This window comes from Synchiropus splendidus, chromosome 1 (assembly GCF_027744825.2).
Source record: "Synchiropus splendidus isolate RoL2022-P1 chromosome 1, RoL_Sspl_1.0, whole genome shotgun sequence".
Classification (NCBI taxonomy): Eukaryota; Metazoa; Chordata; class Actinopteri; order Syngnathiformes; family Callionymidae; genus Synchiropus; species Synchiropus splendidus.
In genome coordinates, this window is record NC_071334.1 from 18,397,349 (window position 1) to 18,424,806 (window position 27,458).

The 27,458-nt window shown below is 42.5% G+C and overlaps 1 protein-coding gene across 1 annotated transcript; it reads right to left on the reverse strand.

Moving 5' to 3' along the window:
• Nucleotides 1-40: 40 nt before the first annotated feature.
• usp24 (ubiquitin specific peptidase 24) lies at nucleotides 41-27,458 on the reverse strand. Its single transcript, XM_053876059.1, has 67 exons — nucleotides 27,022-27,458; nucleotides 23,892-24,060; nucleotides 23,559-23,626; nucleotides 23,333-23,476; nucleotides 22,313-22,438; nucleotides 21,967-22,002; nucleotides 21,824-21,889; nucleotides 20,929-20,994; nucleotides 20,736-20,810; nucleotides 20,313-20,471; nucleotides 20,121-20,235; nucleotides 19,937-20,040; nucleotides 19,734-19,841; nucleotides 19,545-19,640; nucleotides 18,906-19,067; nucleotides 18,239-18,331; nucleotides 17,642-17,749; nucleotides 17,417-17,566; nucleotides 16,871-17,002; nucleotides 16,396-16,507; nucleotides 16,237-16,313; nucleotides 15,957-16,097; nucleotides 15,689-15,742; nucleotides 15,213-15,328; nucleotides 15,078-15,144; nucleotides 14,909-15,019; nucleotides 14,722-14,820; nucleotides 14,305-14,478; nucleotides 14,149-14,234; nucleotides 13,655-13,763; nucleotides 13,392-13,547; nucleotides 13,202-13,299; nucleotides 12,995-13,090; nucleotides 12,675-12,897; nucleotides 12,441-12,603; nucleotides 11,729-11,890; nucleotides 11,588-11,658; nucleotides 11,349-11,509; nucleotides 11,216-11,277; nucleotides 9,883-10,074; nucleotides 9,632-9,746; nucleotides 9,253-9,397; nucleotides 9,060-9,179; nucleotides 8,854-8,979; nucleotides 8,558-8,656; nucleotides 8,398-8,480; nucleotides 8,187-8,328; nucleotides 7,996-8,115; nucleotides 7,698-7,912; nucleotides 7,359-7,483; nucleotides 7,108-7,249; nucleotides 6,750-6,900; nucleotides 6,592-6,687; nucleotides 6,365-6,468; nucleotides 5,847-5,960; nucleotides 4,902-5,109; nucleotides 4,727-4,816; nucleotides 4,152-4,254; nucleotides 3,961-4,079; nucleotides 3,772-3,885; nucleotides 3,631-3,696; nucleotides 3,491-3,557; nucleotides 3,327-3,405; nucleotides 3,115-3,190; nucleotides 2,828-2,914; nucleotides 2,359-2,469; nucleotides 41-2,274 (listed from the first exon to the last, which is right to left on the reverse strand). Exons 1-67 carry the CDS (start codon nucleotides 27,298-27,300, stop codon nucleotides 2,212-2,214), a joined length of 7,866 nt encoding a protein of 2,621 aa, XP_053732034.1. The 5' UTR covers nucleotides 27,301-27,458; the 3' UTR covers nucleotides 41-2,211.

A 27,458-nucleotide genomic window follows, 5' to 3' on the forward strand; every position in this document is an offset into this window, starting at 1 on the left:
AAAGCAAGCTAAAGCGTTTAGTTAAAGGTGAATAGTTTATTTGATTTATACTTGGATAAAAACACATTTGACTGACCTGAGCACTCAACTGTGTTCAGCAGCTTTACAAGTCCACAGTTCTAGAAAACAGACTGAAAAATACAGCCATGATCACAAGTGGAGGACTTGAACCTTCACGGCACGACACCTTCGGAGAGAGGCGGGGGCTCTGTCAGGTGGAGCTCACCTGCTCACAGAGGACGATGAGCCACGAGGGTACACACAAACATGTTGGTGCACGGATCCATAAACAAACATGAAAAACAATGTTTACAAAAGGTTGTGCATTCCAGTTTATTTCATATCAAATTCCCCATAATCAAATTTTGATGTACAAATTAAAAATGAGTCGACATGCGATACAGAATCCGGCCTTGATTGTGAGTGACAGTAAAAACCCGTACAGGTGCCGAACCCTCGCCTCCCGCCGCCCCCTCCCCGCGATAAAACTGAAGTTTTCTCCACCTCAAGTGCTTGTGGTGATGTGGCAGAGTGGGAACCCGGCAGAAGTCGAGTTTCCGCACCAGCCCGGTGGCTGCGCAGACTTCACGCTGCTCCATCAGAAGACAGCCAACCGGTCTGGGTGAATGTGACGGTAAGTGCTAATGATCCAATTACACTGCAAACAACACGGGGGGCTGATTTTCCTCCGTCACACAGACAATACAAACTTCAGCACCACGTCATGAATCGCATGCAAATGTGCCGTAACAGTGACATTCACAGCGTGTGAGACAGACAGCACACGAGAGATGGTGAGGAGCACAATGACTGATCGGGGGGTGGGGGGGGACTTGCAGGTCCTCGCACTGTAAACATGAACCAGATATAGCTGCTCAGCAATTTAAAGATCCTCATGGTCACCAAGCAGCATTTGATCATCCTGACACCCAGAAATGCAACGCGTACATTCCAACAGTCCTCGGTCACACACGGAGGAAGAGCCCAGCGGAGCACATCCCGTCAAAGCGGGGCGGTTTAGAACGCGGGAGGGTAAGGCACTTCAAGTCTCCCGAGGGTTGGTTTGATGACAGTGATTCCTTGGGTTGCAGCTGGGGTTTTGGCGGCTACATTTGCTTCTCCTGTGTGTGTGTGTGTGTGCTTCCCATGGCGGATGAGAACAAAGACGTTAAAGCAAAAAGACAAAGACAAATGAAACCTGATAAAGAAGAGGTAACGGTGGGTCGAGGAGGACCAGCCCTGTATGTCAGTGAATGCAGCATAACTGTGAGAATGTCCTTGGCACCTTGAAATAAAATATGCTCCTACCAGAGGGCGCTGGTGCCCCCCCTCCACAGATCTGTGTGCGCTATCTTGCATAAGGCTTAAGTCGCTCAACTTTCCTCGCGAAAGCTTTTTCCCACTTGAAGACACAAAACAAAAGGAAAAGTAGAATAACGGAGCATCCAGCACACGGAGGCTGGATGTGCTGACCTTGGCACAGTTGGACTCAAGACGTGCTGACGGTCTTCACCGCACCCTTTTGGGGTCAGTGGTTAAATCACAGGCAGCGGGGGCATCTGTGCGTCTGCATAAGTGGCACTAAAAAGACTGCAAAAGAAAAAGAAAAAAGAAAAAAAGAAACAAGCGCACGAGCACAGGAGGAAGTGAGCACAGCTGCTGTTCTTCTCGATAGACTGGGCCGGACTATAAAGTGCATACATGACCCCCATCCCTCCCACGTGCTTGTGTTTCTATGAGTGTAAGTGCGCCTGCTGTGGGCTCCGACTTCATGGCTAAGCACAGGAGGATTTAAAACATCATCATACATCAATGGAAGAAATCTTTACAATATCAATGTCGATACATTGGCAAATATGAGCAGAACATTGTTAAAACACAACCCAAGCCGTCCTGGAACTCGCCTCATTCTGAGTGAATGAATAAAAAAAAAGGATAAACTCAAGTCATCCATGATTGTGGAAGGTTCCCCGTCATCACCTCTGCGGCCCTTAATGATAATGCGTCTCCGTCGTCGCGCCGAAAGGAAGTCGTTGATGATTTATTCATTGCTCCTACGTTGCCATGGCGACCAAGAGAAAGAGTGTTCCTACGATTGGCCTACGGTGGAGTCTTAATTGTCCCGACCAATCAGAGGTAAAGTGCAGCCCTTTTCTCCACGGACTCTCTGGAGTCCTGCTGCTCTGGAAGGATCCGAGCCGGCGGGAAAAGTTACGGGTCCACGTCTTCCAGATCGCTCTTGGAATCACCCAGCATCATTGGAGACTCAGAGCCCTGTCAGAGGGACAAGGCGCTCAGGTGACGTGGCGGCCGAACAAACACCCTCAAAGACTGCTGGGGACTTGTGTTTCCGTTTACCTGTCGAAGGCTGCGATCAGCGTTTTCATTAGCCGGGCTGCCGTCAGAACCGTTGCTGCTGCCCGACTGCTCCTTTTCGTTCAGCAGAGCAGTGGCATAGGCCAGAGTGTCCTGGAGTATCAGAACCACAAGCAGATGTTTGGTCAGAGAGACGGGTTTCAGTCCCCAACCACATCATGCTGAGCCACACTTATCTGATCCCAGTTATATATATAACCCGAGTATAAGTTGCAGGATTCAGCAAAAATCCTCCGACTTATAATTCAGAAAATAGGTTGAATGTTTGGAACAAAATTATATAAAAAGAATATTTAATGAACAACCAAAATTGGAGTTCAAATGCTAACTCAATTCACAGAAGACAAAACATTAACAAGGCAGATGTACTGTATCCAAACAGAGCCTTTAGTATATTCGAGTTTCTCTGGATCAAGGGCTACGCAGTCACGTTGGATCAGTCAGTGGTTACCTGTGCAGAGATGGTGCGCTGGAAGGTCTTGTTTGTGGACGTCTCATTGGACACGTTGCTCTGTGGTGTCCAGTAGTGTTCTGTCATCTGCAGAGGAGAAACATTGTAAGCTAAGCAGCACAACAAGTCAACAACAAACACTTAAATGATGAAAGAGAAAGTGCTTCTTTCCTGCAAACATTAGCTCAGGGACACTGGAGTGAATGTGAAAAGCAAAATAAAATGAATGAATATTATAAATTTTAAACAAAAGTATCCATTAGCGAATGCGCAAAACTCAAACTTGCCTTTTTCTGGAGCCACTGAACAGCCCAACTCCAGTGTCCAGAGAGGTCCTTGAAGTAATCCTTTGCTGGAGGACACCTGGAGAGACAAGTCGGTATTGAGGTGACATTAAGGGCCAAAGCATTGACATACCATGACTTTTAGTTCTGACTGAGCTATTGACATCTAGTACAGTTCTAAGAGCAACAGCAATAGGGGAATGGTTTCGACTCACTTCTGGGCTAATGTGACCAGGAACTTGACACACTGGTAGCAGCGCCTGCTGTCCACGTTATTGCTCTGGTGCATCAAAGCTTCAAGAGTGGAGGGAGTTTTAAAAAAAATGAATCACGTGACCACCAAGTGACACAGGATGTGAAGGGTTCAAACAAAACCTACCTAGAAGACCTTTCTCCGACTCAAAAGCATACTTCAGTCTCTGGGACTGCAGCGGATCTTCCACGACCTGTGAGCCAAAGTGTACTTGCACCAGCAAGAAGGGACTCATGATCAGAGAATGCTGAGAACGGTCGACTCACCAGGAGCTCCTGCAGCGTCTGAAACACGTTCTTGAGTTCATGAGGCGGAGCGGACTCCAGCTGCGTCTGTGAGAGACAGGGTATTTACAGGTCCATCCCAGAACGAGGAATATGCCCAAGAGCTTGTCACGGTTTTGGTACCTTGAGTAACTGCAGGATCCCCTGAGAGAATGGCTCATTACAGTACGAGCAGTAAGTCATCATCTCGATCAGCAGCGACAGTGGACCTGACAGCTCACGCATGGCAAACATGACCTGGAAACCACCAAAAAGTTCATGAATGTTTTTCAAAAACAAAGATGTAGCGTCTATGACTCCTGCCAGTGTCACCTCTAACAGGTACGGCTGCCCCTCCGGAGTAAAGACAGAGGCCAGGATGTCCGGGTGAAGTGGAAGAAGTTGAGTTGAAGATGAGATGCTCCTCTCAAGTGGTTTAAATTCTCCAACAGCTTTGTTTGAAAAAAATTAGTCAAAGTTGGAGTAGAGTGTTTTTGATCAGTAATGCTATCAACAAGTCTCACTGTGAGTTCTTTGTGGGCCAAGGTCCGAATGCAGGGTGATGAGAGCCAGGGTGCTGTGAAGGTGGAGGAACTCTCGAGCCTGAGCTGGACTCCAGCGCCGGTTCTACAGACAGAAGAAGACCAATGTCGCATCAGCAACATGTAAATCTATACCAACGGTCGTCGTCTCTCACTGAACTCCTTGTCTGTGTTCATGAAGGGGAAAAACTCCCCTGCCCTGGTCACATGGGTCTACATAACATAAGAAATGCAAGACACTCACACACCCACGATATGATCAGTTAGTCCAGTGGGATTCTCTCAACTTCATTGTACCATATTTTCGGAGCATGTACAACCATTTGCTGTTTAAACCTTATGTTTCCTGCACCACTGCTCAACTGGCCAAATTCTCCAACACCTCCATCCACAAAAAGACCAAAGATGGCAAACGCCTGAATCTCAGCCCTTATATGATTATTCTATAAGAGAATCCTGAGGTCTGAGGGGCGAGAAGAGTGAATCACACACACACACATCACACACACACATCACATATTGTAAAGGGCTTCTACAAGCGTGTTCCGGAATGTTACCTGGTTGTTCTGTCGATTAGGTCCCAACAGAAATATGAGCATTCGGCGATAAGCTGAGTGCTTTAACAATAACTGGCATGGCCCACAACCCTGAAAGCAACCGCAGAGTTAAAAATTGAAGCCTAGCACATGGCACTAATGATGGGTGAGGGAATAAAAACACTCCAATCTGTACCCTTTGAGCAAAGTTGCTGAACAGGCTGAAGTACTGAGCACAATTCTTCACATTCTCAGGAACGTCTTTGTCCAATAAAGAGAGCAAAGCGTCCATTAAGTTGTCCAGCCCAGGATCCCCAAACTGAAGCGCACTCTCTAGCGTCTTTTCGAGAATGGATGCCACCACCACCCGCACTTCTCTGAGACTACACTCCAGCAGACAAACCCTAGAAAAGAAAGCAGAAACACATTGAAACAAAGCTAATACATTCGCTGGTGATAAAAGATCGAGTCAGTTGTTCATATTCACAGACCTGAAGACATTTAAAAATGGAGAGAAAAAGCATGAGCACCAGCTAGACACAACTATACAGCAGCTTTGTCTGGAATTAGGGGATCGGTTCATTCAGGGCACAGGACGTTCTTGCTAAAACGGATGATGGACAAACAGCCAATCCTGTCTCTGGTTGGAGTGATCACCCCATGCCTTCGTGCGCATTATGTAAGAGAGCACCTTTTTGGGGGGAAATGACACATGCTTTGAAGAATCTAAGCTCAGGGTCTCATGTTTACATTCCTTTAAGAGGCATGTGCAGACGTTAATGGTCCCGTGGTTAGTGAGGACACAATTATGAAAGCAGCGGGGAAACGGTGCCGTGGATGAAACAGCAGCAACCGAGCAGGAGAACAATTCCGTGATTACTAAGCAGGGAGAGTTTGAGAGCATTGATTGGAGTTAAGACATGCTGCCAAACACTATCACATATCACTTGGCCAGCTGCTGGAAGTGCTGCGGCAATTCCATTTGGACCGTCAATGTTGTTTTAGAACTCGGTGAATCAGTAGGGAATGTTAACGTTACGTTGTAACTGTTATCTTCAGCAGCAATGTGATGTTGACTTTTTCAATATAACATTGTTGATGTCTTTCTTAAAAGTGTCACGGCAGACAAACAAGTACTGACCTTGTGATTTCTCGTCCCTCTTGGCCCACAAGGTACTGCACCATCCACTGACAAGCTTCACTGCTTTTGGAGAGCAGCACCTCCACGGTTGCCATCCACTCCTCTGTGTCCACCCTGTCACAGGGCATTGAAAAAAACATCAGGATAATATGCAATACTTTAAAATGTGACTGGTGTTAGCCATCACTGTTCCTATTGTGTGATTTTATCAGCATCTGCGCCTAAAAAAAAACACCATTAGTTTCAGTGTTTGCCTGAGTGTGGCTTTTAATGGAGGTTTAACAAAGGCACAGCAGGATCAATCAAAGTGAAAATGTCACATGGTAACAGGTTGGACTAATGTGGAATGAAATTGGTTTTGATGAAAAGACCAAATCAGGAGAACAAAAGCCTGTACATCATTATTTAAAAGATTGTTAATCGAGCCTTAAGACTGGGTTGGAATGACGTGGGTTAACCACATGTGAACACATCAGTGGGAGCTATATACACACACTCGTGACATTACTGATTCATACCGAAGTTTCTTTTTGGTGTGCAAGAAAGTATGAAGGAGGAAGTGAACAGCCAGCTGGAGACTCTCTTTAGCCATTGCCTGGTAGTCTGGATGCTTCAGTTTGGTCTGCAAGAAATACAGATCATAAGAGACACAAAACATCGATCACGAGGGGCACAAAATCAGGTCGGTCCATGTTTTTTTTTTACTATGCATATTGCCTTTGACATGGTCTTCAGAAACACTTACAGCATTCACAGAGGCCAGCGAGAGTGTGAAGTTGAAGTAGTCGCTGTTATAGACGTCTCTGTTCCTCATGAACTTGAGGTTCTCATCTCGCACCATCTTATGACAGAAGAGCCATGTGAGACTTCGGTGTTGCTCGCATCATTGGAGATGAATGTTACCTGATAGATGCTGGCAGGCATCTTCTCAACAAAAAGGCCCTTCTTCTCTCCTTTTCGAACCAATCGAGTGAGGAGGGTGAGGCGGTCATTGTTGGCCCTGGAGGGGCGAGGGGAGGACTGCGGCGACACATCAGGAGACGACGGTGCAGATCTGGGAGGTAAAAGCATTATAATTGAAGGCAGTTGGTCAATATGTTTTCTGAGGTGACCTTGGATGGAAAAATCTCATCCAATAATGCAACACATGCTACTGGTTATTGGGTCAGGATTTAAACGTGACACAAAAACTGTGAGTTTAGAAGAGCTCCATTTGGCTATGGGGTTCTAATACCAACGTACACACATGTTGACCACTCACAATGTGAGGTCCTCTGCTTCCTGCCTCATAATGCTGACTCTGCTTTTCTTTGGTACCACTGGTGAGTTCTGATCGCTGATCTTTTGGTAGAATAGCATGTAGGCGTTCCAGTATCTTCTCCGAACATCAGGGTAGGGGTTGGCTGTACAGGCACACATCAGAGAGCAGTGTCAATGATGAGTTCAAGTAGACCACCTTATATATTCATTCATACGGTGTGATTACTGACTGTACTTGAAAGAACCACTTACATTGATCATATACTTTTGGTCGGTATTCCCCGCCAAAGCATTCATACTCCAGAGTTTCATCGTTCATGTCAAACTCCTCCACAACGTTGTCATTGAACTTGTACCATCGACCGCGGGCGCTGCCACTAAAGCAAAACAAATGTTTGAGACAAATTAAAACACAAAATGAACATGACACCATCTCCTGATATATTTCATTAATCTCAAGTGGAAATGTGCTTCTTTCTTCTCAATCACTGGGAAACTGTTCAAGAATTAAAAACGATTCAAGACAAGTGTATCTCAGTCATGAACAAAACTTAGCCATTGGAATCACAGTGAATTAAAACTCCATCGTACCGTCTGTCTTTGATAAAAGAGTAGTAGTGTCCTGCGTGAGCTTGACCACTATGGACGACAACTCCCACCAGTTCATAGTTCTCAGAAATGGTAACTTTCTTCCTTGGAGAACTTCCAGAAGTCCCATCACCCCGCCCTTCTCCTGCCTCTCCACTGCAGTCTTGACGGGCCATTCCGGAAACAGTGTATGGTTCCATGTTCAACACCCAGGGAAACTGTGTAAAGTGACAAAGACACGTTGACTCTTCATTGCCCTATTGACTGTGTTTGATTTTGGAGGACCAAGAATTCTTCTTACCCTAATCTGTTCATCATACTTGATGGACCGTCCACTCTCCCAGTCAAAGCCAAAGCGCATGAGGTGGATACAGAGAACGCTGGGCAGAGACTTAATGCACGTCCTCTTCACTGTGGTTCTCTGTCCACATTAATACCGTGATTAAACACGACATCGATTCAATAAAGTTGATGTTGTAGTTTAGGTCTCACCTTCTCTTTGCACTTCTCACAGTAATACGCGTTGCTGCCCTCCAAAACCTCTCCACGAACAAACTGGTCTAATGAGATCTCCAAACTCTGGCAGGATGTCACTCCAAGGTTCAGAGCCATGAATGTTTCTTCACGCTCGTACCTGTATGAAAAATCATAATCCATAAATTCCCAAAGCTAGCAGATGAGGTCGCACAACAGGCTAACTCACCTATGAGGACAATCTTTGCAGATTTTCTGGTCTGAGAAAATACCCTGAAATGTATTCTTGAAGATTTGCTCTCGACCCATTTTCTGGTGGTGAAGCAAGATTTTAGATTAAATACCCTTTATAGAAACCGTGCCGCATTGTGTAGGGCTTTAGTTTTTACCTTAAGATGCTCATCAAGCTGATCCACCAAGCTGGTGAAGAACTCATAAGCATCCTGTTGTTCTCTAACATACAGTTCTTTATTCCACATCTTGAAGATCTGAAATGGAAAATACTTGGTTGTGAGGTCTCAAAAATCTCAAGTCTGCAAAGTCATGATAGTCCTTGTTCGTTCTTGCAGGGAATCTAAATAGATGTGGAACCCAACTTCAGTATTCTGACATCAGATAAAATGTATCTCAACATAGAGTTTAATAGCACAAAAACAACACATTTAAAATTCTCTGCAACAAATACCTTCCAGAAGTTCTCAGGCACATAGTACTGGAGTTTGCTTTCCATCAGGTGACCAAACAAAGATTGGACCTGGTAAAAGACACTCTCCTCAGGTTGGTCTGTGTCGTCCTCGATGGACAGGAAAGCCTTGAACCAATAAAAACGGACATGAGACTGGCGATGCAGTATGCAGTGTGCTATAGTGTGACAAAGACAGAAGAGCAAACCTCTGCCAGACCAGGCTGCATGTAAAGCTGCTGGAAAACAGCATTCATGTAACACGTGGCTCCACCATTCTTCAATCCAACAAAACCTGAGACAGAGCGGCTTTCAACAGGTGGGAGATACTGAGGAGACAGAAGACACAGAGCTTCCCTGTGAGAAGTGTCCATTACAATAAAGGAAAGATCAGTGTCTTACATCAAACTCCTTGCATAGTGAGGGATCTGACTGGTGGTGCATAGAGAGTAACTCTTTTGTGATGAGACGCAAGTTGGAGAGAGAGCTGTCTGCCAACATCACAAGAACCTCATAGGCTGCCAGTCTGCTGCTCGCACTGCTGCACCTGAGGCGATATCAGATAAGTCGGAATGTTGGATTAAAATTCAGTCGCGACTGTATTTGGTTACAGGGTGGGAGCTCACAAACAAAACAATTACGTGTCAGAAACTAATACAAGTTTTAGATCAGCCCTAAGGAAGATTGGAAAATCCATTACAGGTTAAGTAATTAAAGAAGAGTGCCGCAAACATGACAATGAGTGTAAGAACAAAGGAAAAGAAGAGTTCAGGTCTCATACTTGGGATGAAAGTCATGGCTTGGTGCTGGAGAAGAAGTCGGATTGGAGCTGTTGATAATGATCCGAGAGGCTCGAAACAAGAAGTCATCCAACAACTGCTGGATCAAAGAGGGACCTAAAAAAAAAAAAAAACAAAGTCTCAACTCTTTTGTGAAATCAGACTTGAAGGAACAAACATCAACCGGTCACAATTAATGTTGCTAAGTTAAACTTGCTAATGTTATTAAATGCTATTAAAACCTTTAACTCACCAAGATGTTCCTTCTCGTTGCCACAGAGTGAGAGCAAAGTCTTGATGAGTCGCAGGTGCCCAGCGAGAAGGATGTTGTCGGCCTCACTGGTTTCCATCTCAGAGGTCCAGCTGGGCTCGAAGTTGTCCAGCCAGGAAATCTCGTCCTCCAGCATAGTTGCAGTGCTCACTTTTGACACCTCCATCTCTGAAGCTGCAGGGATGAGAAGGAACCATAGACTTAAATCAATCCCACCAACATGTAAGAAAAGGTTTTATAGGATTGGAACTTTAGGTTACACTTGAAGTGTCCATCTATAATGTATACATTATTAGTATATTCACGAGACAATGCATTTACTAGGCTTTAAGAATGTCAGCTGCAACCTTAACGCTTTAGCTAACCACACTGTAAAACGTATACACAGTAACACTTTTTCAAATTGTGCACCCTAAAATAGTTAAGAAACCTTGTTATCTTACATGATTATAAACACGCAACTAACAATGCATTAGTTTTGACCTTTACAGGATATAAAGTGTAACCAGGCCTCTTTCTTCTTGCTGGACTACAATTTGCTGTGTCTGGTTGGTAGCTAAACAAGACCACATCAATTCAACTTAAATGAGGTTATTAATTCAAGCAACAACTACATTTTTTTCCACAAAAAAATATGTTGTCTTGTATAACCCAGTACCTCTTGTTGGGTTATATGAGAGAGAGAATATGAGAACAGAACAAATACTGTCCTTAAATCACATTTATTGAAGTGTCCAATCGGTATATACAAGTTACACTCTCTACTAGGGCTGCAACGACTAGTTGACTATAACCAACTACTATATCAATGGGCTCATAAGTCGACTAGTCATGACGTCATCGTTCTCTTGGCACAGTCTGCAGTAAGAGGAGAAATGGCTCAGTCAATGAGACCATCACACCGAAAACATTGAATATATGGGACCATTTCACAAAGGACATATACCGTTTTCAGCAATTAAAATTCAAATATAATCAGGATTTTGCAATAAACGTGTGTGTACAACAATTTATATACTGTTTTAATTTTGATTATTATTATTATTTAGATTCTATTTACAAGACCACACTCAGACATGTGGCCCTGTTCAACAAACTGCATATGCTGTATGGGTGACTTGTCGACTAATTGGAAAGATAGTTCCAAAAAAAAAGTACAGCGCTTCTCAATGCATCTCCAGCTTCTCTTAACACTGCTGACAAATTCAAGCGGGACTGAACTTGGGCCGTCAGAAGCAGTCAGACAACTTTGGTAATTCTGTCACGTTTGTGGATAAGGTCACTAGACAATGGTAAAAGAAGAAAAAATACGTACTCGTAAGATCATCCAAAAGTTGACATCGAAGGTCAAAATACTCGGTGCACTGAGAGAGAAGTCTGTAGAGAAAAGTGGCAACAACATGAGCAAAATATAAATGCACTTAAATCAAGCCTTCATTCTGATCTACCTTTGGTTGATCCCTCTCATGATTGATGTCGGACTCCATAATGGTAGCTGAGCAGTGAGCACAACTGACAGCAGAAACAAGTTGGGTTTCTGAACTTCAGGGAAGGCCGATGTGTCAGACTGGCTAAGTGTGTAAAACTGATCACAAGCTACACGTCGGATCTGAACACGCAACAGAAAAAACGTATTAATACACCGCTGTCCTGCAAATCATTTACGGTACGAAGGTGTCACTCATACCTCTCCACTGGTAGATCCCAGCAACACGTCAATGATGAAATCATTGACAGAGGGAAGATTATAAAAGGAGGCTGAGAGGGGGGAAAAACAGTTAAATAGTTGACAAAATACGACTAACAATTGAAGCAACAATCATCTTACACAGCTGCTGACAGCGCAATTGTAGGCAGGTCACCAAGAGAGACAGAGCTTCCCGGGCAATGATGGTATCTTTGATGGAGACACACTGCTGTCTCACACAAATCCCAGCATGCAATGCTGTTGGAGCGGTCTCCCCCTCACTGCTCGAACTACAATTGCTCCCTGCAGACAAACAGAATCACTTGTTATTACTCATTTAATTTTTTTAACTCAAACAGAAACATTCTACAACTTAATTAAAGAAAAAAGAACAAACTGCGCCGAACCGACCATGACTGATTCATTTGCATTGAAGCATTTAACCACATCCCTTAAATGTACAAGCCTCAGCCTTTTTAACGTATTAAAAAATTCATCATCAAAGAATCAGACATTCAAAATACTGCTGACTTGTAAGGAACAGTGATGTTGTGTTTGGATCTAGGCGGCATTAGGTGACATTGGTCACTGTGTCATGATATTACCAGCGTAGCTTCATTGATTTAGAAGCCTAGGCTATATATATTGTTAGAAGTTAAACAAATATAGATCTTGAAAGTTGTTATCAGCATGAACTGAAAGCATTGCTTTTATAAATGTACATATGGGGTTTTTCGCGGAACCGTCTTTACTCCTGAAGTCCAAATTTGGAGTGATGACAATGTTCTTTTAAGGGGTGAAAAATTGAAACCAGAAAAGGTTAACAGGGGTGTAAGAGCAGACGTTATCTCACCTGTGCTGCTGACTCGTGTGCGGACACCTTGCGTCAGATGAGAGCTGTGCGTCTCTCTGATTGGCTGAGGACTTCCGACAAGATCTAGACGTCCAGCTGCTGCTGCCCATGTCAGACGCATGAAACAGGCCACCGTGGAGGTGAAGTCACCAACCTCCATTGTCTGAGGAAGGAATGAAAGATATTTGAATGATTTAATCTGGGTTTGTTAACCAGTTACGGAGAATGCATTACCTGAATGGCAACACGAGCAGCAGGTATGATTTCCTCCACTCGGATAGAGGAGCGCTCAGACAAAGACATTTGCCTGTAGGAGGACTTTTCTGGGGTCCCACAAAGAGATAACTGCCGTCCGGTTCGTCCAGCATTACGAAATGGACGGGACGATAACGCCTCACCATCCCTGATGACATCATCATCAAGCAAAGCAGGCATGCTTTGTCCCACAAGGAGGAATCTGCATGAACACAATATTAAAAAAATCAACTGTCTGTAACAAATAACATTTAAGTCCAGCACATATACAGTATCTAGAATCTAATGAAGGTGTTCACCTGGCTAACTGGAGACAAATGGAGTAAACTCCTTGTCTGGTTTCATAGTCCACCTCAGAAGGGATGGAGTCTCTCTGCATCACATTAACAACCAGACTGTAGAGTAGAAAAGAGGCACTCAAATGCTGTGATATGATCACATTGTTTTCTTGAAGCATTAATCCAGATGCTTTCCAATATTCTTGTAAAGGTAAAGGAAGATGTTACCTGAGGCCGCCTGCTTTGAGGAAATTCTCACAGAAGGACTTGCTGCTGGTTTTAGCCATTTCATCGTCAGAGGTTGGCATAAGTTTTGAACTTAAAACCTAGGTGACAGAGATGAGACAGAAACACTGAGTCGAGGGGAGTACTTTTAACCAATTAAGAAGAGGATTTACTTCATTTAATAAGAATATACCTCAAGATTGTAAAGGACTCTGAAGGTGGACATGCCCGGAGCTGAAGATCGGAACAGAGACTCCAAGATAGACGCTGCACTGGGCTGGTGCTGCTGTTTAGATGTCATAGACGGCGACCGAGAGCCAGTTCCTTGGCCCAGAGTAAAGAGGGTTTTCTAACAAAGGAAATGTGATGGAAATACAAGCGAAATGAAAATAAAAATGATGAACATCCACTGGGAGAATGCCGTTGTTGGGCACATGTTTTCAGACTTTCATGTACCTGATGACTCCAGACGCTGGATTCTTTGGGAACAAAGTTGTCAAGTGCATCCTGAACCTCAGGGTCTGTTGGTATTAGCAGCAGCAGCTTTCGTACTCGGAGAGTAATCCTATGAGGAAACAAAAACCCAGGAAAATTACAATAGTCAGAGGATTAGATCATTATGAAAAGACAATATTGATTAACATTAGTGGAAACAAAATCTATTTGGGAAGAAGCCTAAACCTCAATGTTGTCTTTAAGCAATTGAATTCACATACACTCATTGGAAATACAGGGGTTGGACAAAATAATGGAAACACCTTAAAGCTTTTTTTTAGCTTAAAAGTGTTTCCATTATTTTGTCCAACCCCTGTAAGTCTGTTGGCATGAATATAGTAGAATTTACATAAAGTCACAATTTGCAGTGATGAGTGTTCAACACAAATCTGCCAGTATGACATTATTATGACTTTTAATGTTTTCCTAAAATGGGTGAAAATAGCATCCAATACCTGGTTTCATCCAAATTTGCCAGCTGGTAGAGCATCTCAAAAACATTACACACCAACGCCATCACAACACCTGGAAGCGATTTTTCCTGCAAACATCAGGACGTTCAGAACACAAACTTTATTTTTTTTTACATCTTCGTTTTCCATCTTCACTACCTGCTCCAGGGCATAGGCAGAGTTGAAGACAGCAGAGCTGGAACTACTAGAGGCAGAAGCAGAGGACTCAGAGCTGCCAGAGGGAGTACCAGTGCCTGAACTCTTCACAGTCAGACTCTGTTCGTCATTGAAGCCAAGCTGGGACAGCAACTTTTGGTCCCGGTTCATGGTCAGCTAACAGGGAAAAAGTCAGCATGGAGAATGTTGGAAATCGAGTGTCTTCTTTAACCAAACACAAGTTGTTGCTAACCACTGTGAACATGGCAAACTATGATTTTCTGGTTGCTAAACCTGATTTGAATAAACATGAAATATAACTAATGAAAGCAGTGCTTCCAAGAAAGAGAGTTGCAGACTGAAACAAGCATCTAAATAACAGAACATTTGCAAAGTCGTTGCAAAGTCATCAACACTCACCACGCTATCGTTGGCAAAAATCTGGACATTATCCACCGGGCAGCTCAAGTGCTCAGATATCTTCCATCGGATACTTCCTATTGTCTCATTACTGTGAGTCTGAAGGACAGAAATGCAGAGGGAGAGTCATTTCCTCCACTGAGACATTACAGCAAACTGTAAATAAATGGGTGCAGAATATCTGTACCTCTAAAGTGAAAGTGTCTTTGGTTGACTCGTAGGTTATGTGGAGGGTGACTGGGTGTCCGTTGAAGGAGGCCCCGTGAGGTAGAATAGTGCGAGGGACTGAGTACATATCCTGGAGAGCACGAAGACTTTAATCTTAAATGTTGGGTTAAATGATCAGCACCACATACCTCAATAGTAATGACGTAGCGTTCTGCCAGGAGCAGCAGTCTTTCTATGATTACCAGTTTGGTGGATCTGAAGGAGAATGGAGGCGTCATCAGAGATGACACCTATAATTTGCAGTGTTTTCTAAATGGATGTACCTGGAAGGTGATTGCACAGATGTAGCCACAGTCGGCATGGCAGTGGCTGTCAGCATCTTGGTTGCCCTAGTAACAGCATGCGTCAAAGTTGGGCCTCCCAAGGCTGAACTCGCAGCCTGAAGATAAAAAAAAAGAGAAAATGAGCCAGTCAATGTGCATTTTGTGCACGTTTTCAGTTGGATGTGCAGCATATGTCACGAGGGCCTCATGTGTGATCATGGGTCACGAAAGGGTTCACTGTCGAAGATGATAGCCAGGGTAAAGATTCCAGAGTCAATTTACAGTTAGCACTCAAATCTTAAATAAAATAACAAGAAAAGATCAATAGAAAAGTTTTACAGTCCTTCTCAAAACTGACTGTTGGTTGCAAAGGTGGCTTAATTTTATTACCTTAAATAACCAGGAATAACTTTTAGTTAAAACCAAGGCAAGTGAATTTGTTGTTCGATTTTAGAACTAATGAAGACGTGACTTACCTCCAGTCTCTTGTAACAATCAGCAATAAATTTCTTGTGCAAAGACACAGAATCCTGCATGGACAAAAGAAGATAGAATGACACAACATAGACAACATTGAACATCATTATAAACGACTGCATTCGATTCAAGATTCAACCGCAACAATGGGCCAAAATAAAGAAACGCTTGGTGCATATCACTCGTTGCTAAAAAGATACAACACGCCAAATCTACCGTATTCATTTCAGATGACTGCTGCACAAAGTGGAAGGAGCAACAACCAACCTTTTTCATTTTTGGATTGAGGTTAGTGTAGCTGTATGTGATTATCAGCTGGATTGCTTCATTGGCGATCTCTTCATCAGGGGTTTCCATGGCAATACGCCATATAAAATCCATTCCTGCCAGGTCAAGGCGCTCCACACACTGTAGTCAGGGCACATGACACATCATTGTACATCATTTAGACGCCATCTCCAGATGCCTCACAGCATTACAGCATGTATTGATCACACAGTAATCATTTTTAATAATACAGAGCTGAAGTATGACAGTGGAGACTGACCAGCTGGGTCCCCTGGCGTTTAAGTCGATGGTCACAAAGATTAACATTCTCAAAGAACGTCTTAAACAGATTGAAACCTGAGGGACACATAAAAGTCTTCAATCAAATGCCGAGCAGCAGGTAAGTGGGAATGGTAGAAGGTCAATGAAGGGCCATTACCATTCATGGTGATCTCATAGGGCTCCAGCTTCAGTATTTTCTCCTTGAAGAGCTGTTGTTGAACATCACTCTCAAGGTCATGTTGTCCCTTGGTGAACCACTCAAAACACATCTGCAAACATCAAATTACAGTTCAATAAAACTGTATACTTTATGTACAGCAAAAAAAAAAAAAGACTAGACTAGTGCACATACGCACACAAATACACAATAGCACGTAAGATCACCCACTAATGAGCTACACACACACACAAGGAAGTCAACAGACACAAATGTCTTCTATTTATAAATGCAATCTGACAAGCTTTCACTGGGCTTAGTGTCTTTTTTTGTTATTTAAATTAGTCATCCAGTTTCACTTTGTTGTCTGAAAAAATAGCAACATTTCAGCAAGCAATAGAAAAAAAAATGCTATTATATAAACAACAAAAAGTTAGGGCATCATCTTCTATACTTAGTAGTAAAGTTTTCGTACCTCACGGTCAAGCTCACAAACATCTGGTCCAGATACTAAACACTCCCAGATTTCTTTGGCCCGGTTCCAAACCAGGTAGAGGCTGGCTTCCTGGAGGAAGAAGGCCAAGAATCGCAAGTGGCTGTCCAGATACTAGAAAATGACGAGATAGAATTCATTAACATTGAAACGCAGCCGCAAAGGTCACCAACCCTTTTTATGCAAATTCATCAATTGTCTGCCCAAACTGACAACAAATTATTATCAAAAACTCATTATTCATGGCAAGTCAAACCACATTTACTTTAGTATACTTTGGTGAAGCTCAAATCCTCAAAATTAGTCCTGGATTACAGGTCTTAAATTAGAGTCAAGTTGGACCCCAGATTTATGTACATATTTATGTACATCTATACACATCTTCTTTCGTATAGTTTCATGAGGCTACTATTTTGTTCCATCCCCAGAAAACACGACATGTTATTCAAAATCAATTCCAAAAACATTTTTAAATTAAACTACTATCCTTTCCTCATCAGATATAAGTTTCAGCCTTTGTTTACAAACCTCCTGATATGTGTACCGTCCATCCACGAGGGTGGAGCCTGAGAGACAGTTGTTTCCAGCAGCAGTCACAGCCAGACGATGGCAGCAAACAAGAGAGCCTGTTATCAGTTTCACAATCTCAAAGTTCTTCTTCAGGTCCTGAATGATGCTCTATGGAACAATCAAAAGAAAATGTGTTATGACGATGCTAGTGAACCCTAAATGACGTTGTGGCAGTAACCTTACCTTATCCTGCTTCTGATAGGTCTGCTTGATGAAAGACCTAGTGATCTCGTGCAGCTGACGGAGAGCTGGGACAACCCAAACAGACTGAGGACTGCTCTGCTGCGAGGCCTGGGAACACAACAAAAATAAAATCAAATACTGGTCAAAAATGCAATTCATGAGCCCATGTGACAGAAATAGAGAATGATGAAGATTGTTTAATTTGGTGGCCAAGACAGCAATTTTCACAAATTCTCCATTCTGTGACTTAAAAAGCTAAGACCAAGGATATAAAATGTTGGTCAAACTCTTGTTCTTAGATCTGGGAAAAAAACAAAACAAAAAAAAAACTCTAGTTTCACAACATTGTATATCCTTGGCATTGAGCGGATTGACTCAGTTTTTAAGTCTGGTCAAGTCTCACCCGGGAAAGATGAAGACCCGTGCGTGATTGATTCCCAGTGGTAAACCACATACAGAAAGCAAACAAAGTCTGAAATAATCAGGTGTGAAATGACCAAAGAAAACCCTTCATTTGTGATTAGTGTGCAGAGGCGAATGATTAGTGGACACAGGTTGGCCCGTGGAATTATAAATATCTTGGGCTTCTTTGCTTACTTTGACCAAAAAGTTAGCTTTCCTCTTTCCCCAAGAGCCCGTAAGAAAAGAACTTTGAGTGTCGCTGCATTTAGCATCCTCCTGAGTGTGAATCTAAACAGCACACATTTGAATTATGGCACAGAACAAGACAAAATAGTTCATAATTGTTGAGGTTTTTGGCCTCAACACTTGGTGAATGCTTCATTTTCACCATAGTGTCAGCATTTTCCACTTGTAAGAAAACAGACACCAGCCACCGCCATTAATTAGTTTTTTTCATGAGCTATCATGAATGTATTTGTTGATTGCTAGAAACATTTGTTGTGATAACAGCACTACATTAAAGCATTTTCATGCCCACAAAACAAAAACATAGGGCCGCATGAGACAGACTTTACGCAACATGAATCGACAATAAAGTTGGGTTCAGTTCAGTTAGTTCAGTTGGACCTCCTATTCTGGATATTGTACTGTATCTTCAAAAAGTGTTACCTGCATTTTCTCTTCCTTCGACCACACTGATATATGGATGGAAATTGTCCACATGGTTCAGTTGTAAATACTGTGTTAATGTTTCAGTCATGCTTTTGTGGGTTTTCATTTGTACTACACATCACTAGAACTGGGCTAAAACATTTGTAAATTCACAGACACAATGACCACAAACACTGCTGGAGTGTCTCACCTTCTTAATGTCCTCAATACACTTTATGATGTAACTGCGTTTCACTGTCTCCTTGACAGCATAGGCATCACTCAGGATACCCAGGTGCTCCTCCAATGCCTGCTGGACAAGACTGGTTGGTAAAGTGGGGAGATGTGCCAGCTCCCAAAGGACCTCCAGCACCTGAGCACACACATAGAACACGTCAAATCTTCTAAAAGAGCATTAATACACTGTATTAAAACCTCATCAACTTTCTTTTTGGTCACATGTAAAATAGCGCAAAATATCTCAGACAAAACAATAAATAAAAAAAAAAACTCTTACTTTATTTTTGTAGCAATTATTTCTTACTTTCCACTCTGACTTTATGATTTGATGATGTCCCAAGCGTACAGACTTATCATATTGATGTAGAGGATTTTCCAACCTTTTGCTGCTCTACATAGCCTTTCCTAGCTTACAATACAGGTTTTAAGTTCAAGAACTACACAAAAAGTGGCCTTTTGGATGTCTACTGACAAACAAGAATATTTTTGTATCAACACCAATTATCCTACAAATGTCAGTATGCCTTCCACTTTAGCCAAAACTGCATGATATCATTGTGCGTTTTCATTAATGTTGCATTCAACTTAAAATGACCAAACAGATACGCACTTTGCCAGTTGTAGTCTCAGAACGTGCCTCTCGACCAATCCTTCCGATCAGACTGAGAAGCTTCTGTCTGACTCGGTCACTCTCAACCTCCCAGCTCTGACAAACAAAAACAACAAGTTACATTATGAACACCAAGCACACAGAGAAACATGAATGGTGACCTTCATGGAAGACCACTTGAATCTTAACCTTTTGAATGAGCACAAAGAGGTGGTTTAGTTGATCAAAGCTGAATTTCACAGCAGCAGCAGCAATGATGGTGTGGATGTTTTCTATCACAGTTGATGACTGACCGGCCTAAAAGAAAGAGAAGAGAATTTTGTAAATATACAATACAATTGATGCATCTATGCGCATTAAAAACAGACCCCTCCAACTGAAATGGTGCTAACCTGTATTCTCCAGATCTTGGAGAGTTCATCCAGGGACAGTTTACTGCCGAGAAGCTCAATGATTCCCTTTATTCTCTCACAGTACTGCGCCTGATCAATATTGCCTAAAAGTGACAAATCTCAGTCATACGTAATGTTTTGTTCAAAATAATAACATTCAAAAAGCCAAAAACAACATCCCAACCTTCCAAAGCTATTGAGAGGACCGAGTTCTCTACAAGCCAGTCCAGAAGCTTGTCAGTATCAATGGCATTTTTCACAGTTTTTGCCACAGTGCTCTCTTCTATTAACTTTGTCACCTGTACAACAGAGGAAAAGCCAACATCAAATTCTACACATCCTAATTAATAAACAGAATGAAAAAAAGTATGCCAACCTCTTTGAGGGAGTTCATCTTGGTAGAAAAATGAGGGGTTTTCAGCATCCGCAGCAGCGTGTCCAGACGCAAGTCATCCACCACGTTAACCAGCTCTCTCTGGAACCTCATACACAGCAGCTTGATGGCTGACAGGAGGTCTGGGATGCTTACAAGACGCTGTGGGGAAGAACACAAAGCTTTTGTCATCACAGTATGTTAGACTTTCCTTCATTTTTTTGTTGACCATCTTCTTGAACTCCACAGAGACAGGGTTCAGAAAGTCTAGAGAATTAAATATTAGTCTACTTAGTTTAATGACATTCTCTGTCATGTGTTCATTGCACTTTGTTACATAACTAAATTAGTTCTGCTTGGCAAGTGCATTCCTGACACTGATTAAATCCAAAAATCCTCATTAAATGTACATAAAATTGACAATACCTTATCTTTCAGGTCCTTCTCCTCCAGGTTCTGTACATATGTGATCATTTTATGGATGACAGGATCAAGCATAGGCTACAAACACATGGTACATGGTTAATTAAGCACTTTACAGAACAGTCACTGACAAAAGTTGACAAACAGCAGCGTTTGACGAATGCAAGAACATATGCAGAATACCATAGCAGCTCACCTGGACGAGGCTCGGGTTCAGGTATTCGGCACAGACTCCCAGAGGCTGGACCAGTGCTGACACACACTGTAGAACCAACAGATAACACATTAAACAATACATTTAAGAACACCGCCCTTGTCTCACTTATTTTGTCAGAATTTTGATGAGATGTATTTGCTTGGCCAGAAATGCAATTCACCCCCTGAACTACACAAACGTGATGAGAGGCAGACACACACCTGTATTAAAATATCTGTCCCTTCATCCACATTACACTTCAAGGAGAAGCAATAAGATGTCTACCCTGTTGTTTCACTCAGGATGCCCTTTCAACCTCTTCATACAACGAGGTTTGGACAAGGTCTGTCCCCTACATGCCTCTGTGAGGTGGGTGAGCAGCTCTAATCTGCCCATAAAATTGAGCCAGCTGTCCTTTGGTGATAAATCAAACCTCAATAAAATACTTTCTGCATGTTCACTCAACTACTCTCATATGCCTACTACCCTGTACATGTTGTACTATACTAACTCACTAAAGCCTTATACACTGGTGACAGTGTGCGTCTTCGTGCATGTCAATGTCTGTGGGAGAGCATCATCCGGTCAGATTCCCAGAAGGAAGGATCTATACAAGCCAGGATGCCCCACAACACACAACAGAGCATTTCAACACACACAGCAGCAGCATGAGAGGTCTTGTTTGTGTGAGTGGTACTGAGAAAAGGAGAGGGGGAAGCATTCAGTCGCCTGCAGCTAAAAGCAAAGGGGGTAAACATAGTGACCTTTCGCCAGTGCAAGAACATGTCAAAGTGTGTACACAGTATCGCGATCCATAACCAAAAGGGTGAGGATTTCATCTCCCTGGAGATGTGCCAGGACATTTGCAGCAGAAAGATGAGAAACAAAGCCTTACAGCAATTTCGATTTCCTCCGTGTTCAGTTTTGTCTGAATGGCAGTAAATCCCCCCAGCTCTCCGAACTGGTGGGGAAGCAAAAAATTTAATGTTACCGTGCTTTCACCATACAACAAATGAAAGTGAGAGGCTATTAACTTACTTGATTGACTAAATCAACCAGCCAACCATGAGGCTCCTGAAATAAAAATAAATATGTTTCAGACATGTATTGAGCAACAGCACAGAAAGTGATGATAGGACACACATGGAAGCTCCAACAGCTGTTGTGTGTCAGTCACATGTGTGAAGCTGAGATGCCATAGCACAGTTACACAACACTTGGAACTTGCTTTTCTGCTCTTTGACATGAAGTACAAACTGTAAACAAGGGTGAATGTGCTGTCAATGCACAGCTTAACATGTCTCTCATGTATTAAAACCAACTGACAAAAGACAAAAGTTGACTCCTGGATGTAAACAGCAGGATTAGTCTATATGTAACTCACTTTCTGGTAGCTGTTGCTAGGAGAAACCGCAAACATGTTGGCCTCCTCTCCAAAAACGTCAGCCCAATTCCTTTGGCAGGCCTTCATTCGATTTTTGAAATGGTATTCATTGTCAGGGTTAAAGGCCTAAACAAGAAAGTGAAAGCACAAATAGTTACATGAAAATGTTTTACGGTCATAACACGATAACCTTCTGATTTCAGTGAAAACCCTTCATATTCAGCATGTCTCCTTAACTGAAATGCTCATGCTAACTTTCTACTACTGTTGTCCTATGACTTTAATTTCCTTATCTAAAAAGGAATGTTGAATCTAATGCTTATCGAAACAATATAGGCGTCTCCCCAGTGCTTTAGCAGCATTGGGGCGCCCTACTCTGGGAAAATCCTAGCAGAGTGGGTGGTTTTTGTACCCCCGACCGGAGCACTATTCTAGGAAAAAATCCGGAGGGGAACCGTGGAAAAACAGTGCTGTCGTCACACACCAAGCTGTAGACACTGTACTCCTTAGAAAACCACAACTGACATTTTACAGATGTAAGAGAGAAACATTCAACATTTGATGCTGACACAAATAAGTAAACTCCAACAGTAAGCAAACGAAATAAAACACCTATATTTAGCAATAACTCTACAAGACACAAATCACAGTCATTAAAACTAAAATATTTTTCAATATGAATGTCGGCTATATTTGGCCATGAACGCAATAGAAATATACTGCAAGTCTGGTTGTCTCATCAGTTCACTGCCTGTTACTTAAAAAAACTCAATAAGGTATATGTGAAAACAGGTTCATGATATATTAACCAGTTTATGGTCAGAAAACAAGTTAAATTAACACTGGTAACTGGGACACTGCTTAGAAAACTTTTAGATTCTGAATATTGTTAAAGTCTGAAATCCCTTCCACAAAATAACATCAAAGATGAGAAGAGACTGCTAGCTGTGTGCAGATCATGAAAACAATGTATAGTGGGCAACGACAATAAAACAAGCACCAGAAGGTGCAAGTACTCACCATGGACAGCACACCCATCAGGTTGACAGGGACAGGGTCCTGTTTGACTCTCTCTGCAACCAACTCCACCAGCAACATAAGCATGTTATAGATTCCCTCATGAATCTCTGTACCCCATTTGTGAACAGCACTGCTGGTGAGCAACTTGGGACAAACAAGATCAATGTAAGAAAAGAGATAATAGAGTCACCAGTTAAATCAATGAGGAAGGTTTTTAACAGCTCACCTTTTTAAAGGCTTCTGGCATGCACCGATCCATGAACCGCTTGCAGTTCTCATCTGCGTCAGCTAGTCCTGATGGAGCAAGCCATCACGTCGTGTTATCAATTTCATGTATGAGAATGACCAATAAGACAACACTCAAAATGATGTACATAGAGAAGTACAGAGGGGATAACCATATTCGATCAACAATATAATAAAATAGAGATATTTCGATTCAAAGCACAGCATGGGATGATCTTAATATAGTAATTGTATCTAGTCTAGCATTTGTTTCTGAGAATATTACAGAAACAAAGGAGTAATATCACTACTAATACAAAAAGAGAGCTCTTACCATGCCGGGCGAGACAGGTGGAAGCTATAAGACATTTGCCAAGGGACTCTTCTCTTTTGTAGGGGATGGACCAGTGGTCAGTAAAGACTCGACTCTCCAGCTCATACAGGTTGGTGGTGGGAAACTCCATGCTCCCCCCGGAGCAATTTCCATTCTCATCATTGCTCCTCTGCAAGAATCACACAAAAGAATTAACCAGTGTATATGAACTTAAAGCAGCGCTCCTGTTATCTGCAAAGGTCACTTGCAACATCCCCCTGAGATTCACTGTGATGAAGAGATAATCAAAACAACCTTGGGAAAAGCCACGTCACATTATTTTGTTCCATTAGGTTAATTAAAAACAGAAGACTTGGAACAGGTTTCTTCCATTCAGAATAATCTGACCTCAATCTCTCCAATTTACCCCTCCATCTTTACATAGCAGTGTCGTCATGCAAAAAAATGTGTAACAATATTAGTAAACTAAATAAAAACTACAAGATATAAATACATAACTGAGAAATCAATACAGTTAGGTTTTGTATACTCCAAGTATTTGAAGGCACCGAAGACAAAAGAGTGATTCACTTTACTGAACGTGTTTTACATATTCATTGCCAGAGTTGAATATTCATGATAAAAAGTCAAAACTTTCTCTTCAGCGACAATGACACCAGGAAGAACCTTTTTCCCCGCAGTAAAGCAGGTCATTCCAGGATATAAACCTGTGAGTCTTGATTGTTAAGTTGCTATTTAAGTGCAGCACACTAAGAATCACCTTACTAAGGCCTTCAAAACCATTTAGAACTGTGTGGTCACGGAGGACTATATTATTTTTAACGGATCTTCAGTTCAAACTAAATAAATAGAATTAATTTGCGTCCATATTCCGCTGCGCGTGAGTAACATACTGCTATACATCCGGTAAACAACAATGTACATTAACAGCAAGAAGAACGGAAGGGTGAAACGCTTGAGAAGGATCAGGTTTCATCTCACTTATTCAGATAACATAACATGTCAGATGGTCCACGAGAGAGGAAGGTGAAAGGCATCAATTGAGAAGAACACAAATGAAGTAGAAATTACAAATCTGCAGCAACATCACACGCCTTCACAATAGCAAGTGTTTTAAAGTAAACATAGCATGACATACAACTGTCAAATAATATGAATGAGATTCCTCTTAAATAAACATGTGCCACACTTTAGAGTTTCAAAGACCAGCAGGTGCTCATGTGGTTGCACAGGATGATGAGGCAAATCTCTGTCACTATGCACCCGCCGCCCCAGTGGGACCCCCTGCAAAAATCTGTGTGTATTGTTTTTGTCAGGGATACCACAGGGCTATATTTAGGCTGACAACAGGAACCCATCTGCCAATGACAAGCTGCATGTGCAAACATTTCAAAACGGGAACAAAATAAAGGTATTGACATCTTAGTGGCTATGGGGACAGCTTTCAGTGAAATGCGAGCCAGAAAAACTGCATACATCATATGACAAGCAATGCTTTATTTATTTACTTAGTTACTATACTTAAGAGATTGCTCCAAAATTATGTAAAGCCTGAAAGAAACCCAAGAATAACTTGAGGACCATAACTTCACACACCTACGTCTCATGACATTAATAGAATCTGAATCTCTGTATTGGTGTTTTTATTTTGGTCCAAATGAGTATTCTGACACAGTTTACTGACTTAGTTCATACCATCACATGCAAAAGATTGTGGTGAAAGTTGGCTATTCCACAAACATCTACATCGGTAGTAGCAGTGTCATCCTCCGGTGCTCCACTGAATAGGGTTCAGTGACCACAGCCGAACTGTCTAGGATGTTATTCTCATTATCATTTCTCGAACAGCACTCAAACGTGTCCAGATGGGTCCAAGGTAATCGTAAACTGCAGAAGACAGCAGAATTTAACCCTAAAACGAAAGTGGCAGAGACGTTTGTCAGGTTTTGAGCATGACAGGGGTCTACGAGAGATGTAAAATATTCAACCTCCCATCTCTACACTTAGTTAACTATTACACTTAAATGTAAACAAAAGATGATGCTGGAGACAAACTCCAGTAATGCAAAGAACACAACTGCCCAACCCCATTGAGCAGCAATACAATCGCTCTATCCTGGTTTTGAATCAGCAGCGTTTTAATTTCCTCTTACGACTAGATATGACAGGGAATCCTCAAAAAGGTAGTTAAAGTTCAATTCAATAGGCTTCATTGTGTACACAGAGAATTAATTTCTATAGTACTAGTATTGACTCTTACCCTACTTCTATTTAGACAGAAGGTTAAGTAATGTAACCATATTAGCTGGTTGCATAGTGTGTACAAGCTCCACAGCCACATTTGAAAGGAGAAATGAAATTCATATAGGGAAAGGCTTCATCTCAGGCTCCATTTTTTCCACCATAAACGTCTGGTAAATTAAATTACTACGTTCAATAAACCCCACATATATTTACAATGTCAGATCAACACAGAGATAAATGGGGAACTTAGCATCTCTTAAGGGATGAGAGGACGTCACTTATTTACAGTTGTTTATAAACTAACCGTGAACGGGAGGCTGTTAAAGACTGGCTAAAATGAAAGTCGATCAAAGGTGCACTTGTATGGATGTGTCACTTCCACGGTTAAGTATTTTGACAGCTTACTATAAGTGTTGAAGGTAGGCCACGTCTACTAGGGGAATTGCGAAACTTCAAATACTCTTCTTGTGGACATTTTGACTTAATGCCTGACAGATCTACCGGCAGGCAACCAGAAGTTGCGGGAGTAGTATTGGATAGTATGTTTACGCATCTGTCAGGTGCAGGTTGAAATGTGTCGTTACTAGTCTGCACGGCGGCGAATCTGTGCTGCTACACTAACACAAGCATTCAAGCCTAAAATCACCTGAGCGCGGATATAGCTACCTACCAAGAAAATCCACCCCCAAACTAGACAGCAATATTGCTATAAGGAAAGGAAATATGCGATGTAGCCGGTCACTTCTGACAGCTCACGTTGGGCTGGCAGCACTGGAGCTAGCACCCATGCTAATAAGTTTAGCTGGTTAAATGGGCGAGTCCACACTGGTTGCGAGTCTGAATCCAAGATATTCCGCGCATTTTATGAAGAGACTTGTGTGTTTACCTCACTCTCTACGACGTCATGGTATGCAGGTGGAGGGTCGAATCCTCCAGTACCAGTGCGCCCACTGTTCTCCCCGTCTCCACTCGTGCTGGAGCCGGGAGCGGGCCCACTCTCCATCGGCTCGTATCCATAACCGAGACCGGGGCTTTCGTTAGTCAGCAGCGCGACCGCCTCGTTAATGTCATTCTTCGCCAAACGGAGCGCTTTCCGTATCACGTCGGGGTCTGGAAAGCCCATGCAGAGGAGCGTGGTGATGTGCTGCTCCTCTTCGGTCTCCATGTTTGGGTCGAATCCGTGTCTCGGCCTAAAACTAACGGGGTGCTCGGCACAGCCCTGTAGCTGTGCACGCCGCCATGTTTACAGCACACTGCCTGCTACTAGTCTGTCACGACCCGGGATCCGCCACAACAGCGCCCACTTCGGTATGCCGACTGACG

Excerpts from the sequence above, each read along its gene's own strand:
- usp24 (XM_053876059.1), bottom strand. The coding sequence starts at position 27,300 with ATGGAGACCGAAGAGGAGCAGCACATCACCACGCTCCTCTGCATGGGC. Across the intron at positions 23,627-23,891 it reads CACCTGTCTCGCCCGGCATG|GACTAGCTGACGCAGATGAG; the intron begins GTAAGAGCTCTC and ends TTGCTCCATCAG. Across the intron at positions 20,995-21,823 it reads CGGAGGAAATCGAAATTGCT|TGTGTGTCAGCACTGGTCCA; the intron begins GTAAGGCTTTGT and ends TTGGTTCTACAG.